Consider the following 8264-nt stretch of genomic DNA (forward strand, 5'->3'; position numbering starts at 1 on the left):
GTGCTTTGTGAGGTGGAAATAATGACTTCAAAAACTTTAAAAGGCAACTGCAAAAAAAAAAAAAAAGCTGGAATAGACCATTATTCGTTCTATTACAGAAGAACTTGATTTCTGCTTATTGCCCCAGAGTAGTAAACAGAAGCAGCAATGTCACATCAAGCCAGTGCTTCATTCCTCCTCATCTCCTGCATGTGCACAAAAAATCAAAAAGTATTCCCATTGCTGTCCTGCTCTGGGAAGCTTTAGCAGCTTTTCAGAGAGCAAGTTTTGGATCTGTCCAAGGCTTTACCGGCAGAATGGCTGGAGCTGTCTTCTCTTGGAGCACGGAGAATTTATATGAGAGGTAGAGGGAGCTGCTTTCCCTTTTAATTGGGTGAGAGGAAGGATAGACATTTCTTGTAATGATATGGTATCTTCTCACAGAGCCCTCAGCTATGGAAGAAAAGGATGGCTTTGCTGGGTGAGAGGCTTGAGCCTTCTGTTGGTGTAGGAAATGGGACTGGGAAGCCTGGGAAGCTACCCAAATCTACGCTCGCAATCCCAAAGTGGTGCCTGCCTGCTGAATGAGATGCGCTGGGTGTGTGTGTGAGGCCAGGGCACCTTCTGTTAACGTCACTTTGGTTTACTGAAAACCTTTCTTTTCCTTGTGCAGAACACCGCAACATGCCCCAGGCTGACGCCATGGCGCTGGTCGCAAGGAATTACGAGCGCTACAAGACGGAGTCGCGGGAGAAGGAGCGGGAGGAGATCGCCCGGCAGGCTGCCAAGATGGCAGACGAGGCTGTTCTGCAGGAGCGGGAGCGCCCACCCCCCATGGAGGAGGGTGTCAGAGGAGGTCACCCTCCAGGGATCCAGACTCTCTTGAACCTGCTGGCAGACAATCGCTGTCTGACTGCCGAGGAGACTGATAAAGTCATTAATTACTTGAGAGACCGGAAGGAACGGTTACTGAGGGGAAGCGGTGATTCTCTGCAGGGTGAGTTTCTGAGCCCCAGACAAGGCTGTGAATCCTATCGTTTGGGGGCCCTCTGGGCTGGGAACCCAAAACACTCCTGGGACTGCAAGAGGAGCCCTTAGTGTCATGACTTACTCACACAGCACCTCATTGTACGGAGATGGACCTGTCCTTGGGAGTCCTGAGACGATGCAGGTCTTTCGAGTGAAAGAACTTTTATATTGGATTCTCTCAGGGAAACCACGGGGCTGCAATAACTGGTTTGGCTGCAAACAAAGGGCAGCAGTTCTGGTGAAGGGTTTGGGTTGCCCAGGGCTGTACAACTCTCCTGTTCAGAGGATGGGTGTTCACTGGTGCTTGTGTCTCTGGAAGCTGTTTCACTAGTTTTCTTTAGGTGCCTCTTCAAGGGAATTTGCAGAGCTTTAACCTTCTTTCCTTTCTTTCCCAGCATCCATGTCAAGACAGTCTCTGGGAGCACCTTCAGGATCATCTCTGGGGAGTCAGTCCAGCCTTCCAAGCTCTCAGGCTCATCAGGGTTCACAGCCTCTGGTTTCTGCTCCTTCTGTTCCAGTCTCCTCTTCTAATCCTCAGCAGGAGCTTCAAGCAAAAATCCTCAGTCTCTTCAACAGCGGGGCGGCGGCGGCAGCGGCTGCTGTGGCAAACAGCGGTTCTGCAGCCCCTGCGGGCGCCTCGGGTGGCACTCCCAACCAGAACTTTGCTAACATGGCCAGCGGTCAGGCCCGCTCAGCACCCCTCAGTGCTGGAAATTTAAACCAGGCTCAGCAGAGATTGCAGACTCCCAGCACGCAGCTTCCTGCTCTCCAAGGCCCTTCAAGAAATGCAGGCCCAAGACCTGGGGCTCCTCCGCCAGCTCAGTCGCTCTACGGGCAGCACCAAAATCGCCTCCCTGCACCTGGCAACGTACCTGCTCAAAGGCCGGTGTCTTCTGGTATCAACTTTGACAACCCCAGCGTACAGAAAGCCTTGGACACCCTTATCCAGAGTGGTCCTGCACTCTCCCACTTAGTGAGCCAAACGGTGGCCCAGGGGCGAGCAGGCTCCTCAGCCCAGCAACCTATGGGTTCCTACCAGCGACACTACTAAAGCTGAGCTGGCAGGCCCTGTCCCCTTCCCTTTGCCATTCCATACTTATAGCTGTTTAAGGAGTCCTTGACGCGGGACAAATGCCCCTGGATATGCATGTCCTCTCCTCTTTGGTGAGAGTGTACCCCCGGTGGCATTGCTGCTGGCTGATCTAGTGCTGCCCTTCCTCCCCTCGGCCTGGTTAGCAGTGGTTGGAGAGATGTTTTCTCAGCGGCACCACGTGCCGAGAGCCGCTTTGGATAATCGGTTGGTTTGTCCAGTCCCAGAAGCTGCTGCAATGATGGTCCTTCTCAATTTTCCTCACTCCCAGTAGCTGGTGCATCTTCACATTGTGGTGCAGTCTGGTCTCGCTGAACGGTCTTAGTATAGTTTTTTGGGTTTTGAGGAAACGGGACTGAACAGAGCGGTGACGCTGACTGGGCCTTCGTGGAGACCCACCTTTTTGGAACGGGAACTGTTTTTCTTTGGATAATTTTTTTTTTTCTTTTTTTAATGGCATATAAGCCAGTTGGAAAGTAGAGGGGTAGCGCTAGCAGCTGGGCTCATGAAGCACATGCCTCACCTCTCCTCAGTAACCCGGGAGCGGGCGGTTTGGTCCCTCCGTGGCTGGACTGTGGTGTCCTGGCAGAGTGAGGCAGAGAAACGCTCCTCACCTCGCCCAGCTCACCCCAATGGGCAGCTTTGGTCGGACCACTGGGGCAGTGGCACAACACAAGAGCTTCCAACCAAGGAAACGGTCTGTCAGTTTTCCTACGCCGAGTAGTCAGTGTTAAGATCAATCTGTTAAATTTTGGTGTATAAATTTCCTTTTCTTATCACCTTGCTTTGGGACGGTTGGTTCCCGTGGCCCAGCGGCTCAGCCTCACTGATGGGCTGCCTCCCTCCCTTGGGAATTCCCTGCAGCAGGTTTCCAGGTGGTGGATGTCTGCTCCCTGAACCTTCATCTCGCTGTCGGTGGCTGTTCTGTCCATCTGGGGTGGGGAGGCAGTGCCAAGATGCAATACCATAATTTTATACATTATTTTTTGTTCTACACTTTGGTAGCCGCAGCGGACAGTTGAGTGGAAAATCGGGCAGTGATTCTTCACCGTGTTTTTAACCAGTAACATACTTTGATACCAGAACACAAAACATCTCTGTGGTCCACAGAGACATTCTGTGGTCCACACAAACACTCTGTGGTCCTCCCCATCACGGCCTTCTTGGAGTCCGTAGGCTTCCTGCAGAGAACCGAGAGAAGCTGAGAGAGCGGTGTTCTTGGAGCAGAGGATTTTCTTTGTCCCAGGTGGTTTGTGTTGTAGCATATTTTTTTTTTCTCTCTCTCTGTGCTGTTAACAAGAGGACATTACTTTTTAATAAAAAGGCAGGAAAAACGTTTTGTTGCATTTTTGACATTTGACAGCTTGAGTGCTGCGGGAATACATTATTCCGTCGCGTTTGCCGTTACTCTCCTTTCCAGAGGAGCCGTGTCAGCGCTGCCCTGTGCTGGATGCCAGGCGGGAGGTGTACGAACCTTCCAGGGACTGCTGTCAGGGTATTGTGGTCTGGCTCAGTTTGTAACAGTTTGGGGTCAAAATACCTCACGGCTGCTTGTTCTGGCACAGTGGGCTCGGGAGGATCTGCGGCAGAGCAGAGGGACACACGCAGGGGCCGGTGTGAGAGGTCCCAAGCGTCCCCGGCTGCTGGTGGCAGGAGGGGAGGGTGCGTTTGGGCCAGCAAGGAGCTGGGGCTGGTGGCCCCCCCACAGCTGCAGGTGATTGTCTGCTGCTGTGGCAAGTCAGGGCCAGCAGTCCCTGTAGGCTGAGCACTGGCCTTCCTGGACTTTGTGCTGCCGTTACTACGCAGCCTGAAATGGGAGGGAAGGATGTCTCTCTGCCGTCTTTCCTCCTCTGGTCTCTGTTAGATCCCTTTCTTCATCTCCACGGCCCCACAGGCAGGTAAAGCATCTTTGCTGGGGTGATCAGAAATTTGTGTGAGCTTAAACACAGGAACTGCAGAGCTTGGGAGAGGCTGTTCCTCTCCTCCTGTTTTTTTGCTCCCTCTGCAATTTGCTGCTCCCTTATTGCTCCTTGTTACGGAAACGGTAGCAGCCAAGTGCAAAATAGCAGTGGAGACCCTGGAAGCAAGTGAAAACTCCCCGTGCAAGTAGTGAAGGGTGTAATAAAATCATTTATTGCATTTTGTGCAGACAGGAGTCTAGAAAAATGAATACAGTTAAAGCAGTAAAGCATTAACAGGGAGCATTCAACAGCCGAGGAGCCACTCCTCCATTAATACCTGCACAGAGAACACGGGGTCTGTACTGAGGCGGCCTAATGCACGATACTGAAACACTCACAGAAATTAAATGCAAGCCTAATACTCTTTTTTTTTTTCTTTTCTTTTTTTTTTTTCTTTTTTTGGTTTGCAACCTGTTTTATTTACAAGGTTTTAAACTTAATTGCATTGCTCTGCACACAGATTCTCTAAAACACAAAGCATACTAGGTCACTACATGTCTATTGAAATATTGCACTCGAATAAAAGTCACTTGAATGGACGGAGAACATCTAGCTACGGTGATTAAAAGATTATTGAATGAACTGACTTTGTGGTAACATTCATAACAAATATATTGCACATGTAGCACAGAAAAGTGTTTGTAACCAGCAAATCTCAGACCTTTTCGGTCTTTTCTGCTAGTTTTTAGTCCTGCTACACAGAGGAGGGTCTTGACTCTTCTAGTGCAACTCTCACCCTTGTGCAGTATCTAGTCCTTCCTCTCGTCCGCCCGCAGACCCGGCAGCAGAGGAGGTGGTGCCCAGGGAGGTGGTGGAGTCTCCTTCTCTGGAGACATTCCAAACCCACCTGGACACCTTCCTGTGCAACCTGCTCTGGGTGGACCTTTGGCAGGGGGGTTGGACTAGATGATCTCCAGAGGTCCCTTCCAACCCCGTATCATTCTGTGATCCTGTGACCCACCCCGGCCCAGGCTGTCTCTACCTGCTGTCCTCTGCCTTGTTGAGTGGCCGCAGTGACGTGAGGTGGCTACGGTGACGTGAGCCATCACCACTGCTGCGTGTGGGGACCCGCTCCTGCCCGGCTCTTGGGGACAGGGCTGCTCTCCACTCCCACAGCAGGACACGGAGCACACGCCACGGCCATGAGCTGGCCCCACGTGGCTGCGTGCCCCCCAACCCGCTGCGGGCCACCCTGCCACCCCACCGTCCCAGTGGGTCCTGGCTGCTCAGTGCTGCTCCCGGCAGCAGCCTGTCCCTCAAACAAACTTTAGGGGGGGAAAAAAAGGTGGTGGTGGTGGTGGGTGGTGGGGTTTGTCGTCAAGACCTTCCTGTCTGGAACAAAAACCGAACCGTGTCTGCGCATGTGCCAGGGAGGAACTCGCATGTCTACCGGAGGAGGACACTTGTCTTCACCAAGGTGGAACGGCAGAAGGGTGCTCCGTGGGGGGAACTGAAACACTCACAGAGGCCGAACGTGCAGGGCTGGGTTTGTAAACTAACATGCAGCGCTGTCTGCTAAAACTGGCCCTCTCCAGCCGCGGGGAACGCGCCGCCGGAGCCAGCACCGCTCTCGCCACAGCCAAATTTTTTGCCTGGCAGGGGGGAGGTTGAGGCAGCCCTGGCTCTGTCTAGAGCTGTGCCCCCTGCTCTTGCTGGAGGATGAGGAAGGGGAAATGCCTGGGTTTTTTTTCAGCAGGAGTGCTGGAAGGAGCTTGCCTTCCTTTACAGTGGGGTGCTGAAGTAAGGGGGATGATGCTGAGGGGGAATGGGATCTGCTGGCGATGCTGGGGAGGTGATGAAGCAGAGCCCTAAGTGGAGAAGTGTGCCCTGGGCTCGCTTCTGCTCTGCCGACCACCTCATTCCCTGCCACCCTCTACCCCCAGCCAAAGGAAAAGCTCTTTGCCCTGACGCTGCCGAGGGTGGATGCCATCTCAGCAGAGGTAGGTGCTGGCAGACGCTGCTGCACAACCTGCCTCTTCACCAGGGTCCCCACTGCCACCCTGCTCCATGTCCAGGGGCAGGGGGGGACAACCAGGCTCATGGCTGCAGGGCAGCACCCACCGCAGGGCATCGACCCAGCTGGAAGGAGAGGGTGACTGCAGGGAGCGGGGTGGCATCGTTTGAAAGAGGCAGAGCGGCAGGCGAGCGTGCCAGCCCCAACCAGCCTGGTGCTGGCAGGTGGGATGAGCGGGCAGGGCGCTGAGCGTGCCTCCCCCCCACAGCTGCAGAAGTGCCTCGATCATTTCGGGAGGCTGGAAGCGGCACGTGAGGTTGTGTGCAGCGGTGTAGGACTGGCACCAAGGGCAGAGAGCTTGACGCTGGCAAATCCTGGTTGCCGCAGGGCAACCCTTCCCAAAGGCAAAGGAACTTTTCGCCTGCAGACACCTGCTGGCCCTTTCAACTGCAGGACCAGAGAGTGCTACCCTGTGCGTCTCCACCCTTCATCGACCAGGTCTCAGCTCACCCTGATGGTCACCTCCTATAAATGCTGAGCTCCCCCCTATGCCCTCGGGACTGGCTTCTGCACCAGGGTCTGCCACACGGACCCATGCAGATGGGCAGAAAGTCAAGCTGGGGCTGCTGCCGGAGAGAAGGGAGGCACTTTGGGAGTGATGGAAATGTCGGAGCAAGGTATGAGCAGGCACAGATGTGCAGCTGGGGCTTGGGTTTGGTCTGGGAGCGAGTCCAAGTAGTATCTCAAAGCCAAAAAGGAGCGTGCCTCCCCCCCACAGCTGCAGAAGTGCCTCGATCATTTCGGGAGGCTGGAAGCGGCACGTGAGGTTGTGTGCAGCGGTGTAGGACTGGCACCAAGGGCAGAGAGCTTGACGCTGGCAAATCCTGGTTGCCGCAGGGCAACCCTTCCCAAAGGCAAAGGAACTTTTCGCCTGCAGACACCTGCTGGCCCTTTCAACTGCAGGACCAGAGAGTGCTACCCTGTGCGTCTCCACCCTTCATCGACCAGGTCTCAGCTCACCCTGATGGTCACCTCCTATAAATGCTGAGCTCCCCCCTATGCCCTCGGGACTGGCTTCTGCACCAGGGTCTGCCACACGGACCCATGCAGATGGGCAGAAAGTCAAGCTGGGGCTGCTGCCGGAGAGAAGGGAGGCACTTTGGGAGTGATGGAAATGTCGGAGCAAGGTATGAGCAGGCACAGATGTGCAGCTGGGGCTTGGGTTTGGTCTGGGAGCGAGTCCAAGTAGTATCTCAAAGCCAAAAAGAAAAAAAAAAAAAAAACCCAACAAAAAAACCAACCTCAATATCAAAAAACCACGCTGCTTTTTATCCAGGCAGCCCCAAATAGCTTTGGCCTGGACCTGGAGGAGTAGAAAGCTCTGCAGAGGGAGCGGGGACTGGAGTCACCCGGTGCAGAGGGATTTTCCTGCCCTCAGTGAGGCAGGAGCCGAGGGCAGGAGGGACGAGCGGGCAGGGGGCTGGAGGCAGCCGCTGCCAGCCCACCCATGGGGACACTGTGGTGACCGCTCTGCGCCGGTGGGGAGGCTGTTGGGGTGCGGGGAGGCACTGGGGAGCGTTTTGGGGGCTGAGGGTGAGGAGGCGAGTGCTCCAGCACAGGGACTCAGCTCCGGCCGGGGGGACAAATCGCTGCCGCTTGGGGCCAGGCTGGTGCAAAGCAGCCAGCGCTGCCGGGAGAGGGCAACTCTTAGCAGGCTGCACTTCGAGTGGAAGCTCAAATCTGCTGTGAAACAAGTTCAGAAAAAGTCTGTGACTTCTTTTTCCCTGAAAACTCTTGAAGAAGCTAAATCGAGAAGAGAATGAAGCTGTGACCTGGCCCTTTCCCGGGGGCTGCTGGTGGCTGGGGAAGGCTGTCGCCTCCACCACCGCCCCGGAGCACTCGGTGCCACCGACGGGTCCCCCCGTTTTTGGTGCGGGAGCAGCCCGTCTCGGCTCTCTGTCCCCGCGGCCTGGTGCTAGCAGAGCCCTGCATCTCTCAGAATAGATATAGATCTCTATATATAGACTTCATCTGGTTCTATTAACATAAATATGATCACTTTAAAAATACACGTACTGTATTATGTACACTATGTACATGGGGCCAGGGCGGGCGCCGGTGGGCACCCTGGGCTGCCCTCGGCACCGCTTCCTGCGTGGTTCCTGGAACCGTTCACATTTGTTAAAAGCTCCTCAGTTTCTCTGGCGTGAGAGATGCTGGGGGGGACGACGACGGGGAGGGGAGGGCAGGA

At 54.7% G+C, this 8264-nt stretch overlaps 1 protein-coding gene across 1 annotated transcript in view; it reads left to right on the forward strand.

Moving 5' to 3' along the window:
* The window catches only part of LOC106889018 (nuclear receptor coactivator 5-like), a 6882-nt gene extending 3449 nt beyond the window's left edge, over positions 1–3433 (forward strand). Inside the window, exons 2-3 of the mRNA XM_014943661.1 lie at positions 653–976; positions 1404–3433. Coding sequence (XP_014799147.1) covers positions 653–976; positions 1404–2059 — 980 coding nt within the window. The 3' untranslated portion in view covers positions 2060–3433. The remainder of the gene's footprint in view (positions 1–652; positions 977–1403) is intronic.
* Positions 3434–8264: the final 4831 nt, after the last annotated feature.

The sequence above is a fragment of the Calidris pugnax genome, unplaced genomic scaffold, assembly GCF_001431845.1.
Source record: "Calidris pugnax isolate Ruff unplaced genomic scaffold, ASM143184v1 scaffold118, whole genome shotgun sequence".
Classification (NCBI taxonomy): Eukaryota; Metazoa; Chordata; class Aves; order Charadriiformes; family Scolopacidae; genus Calidris; species Calidris pugnax.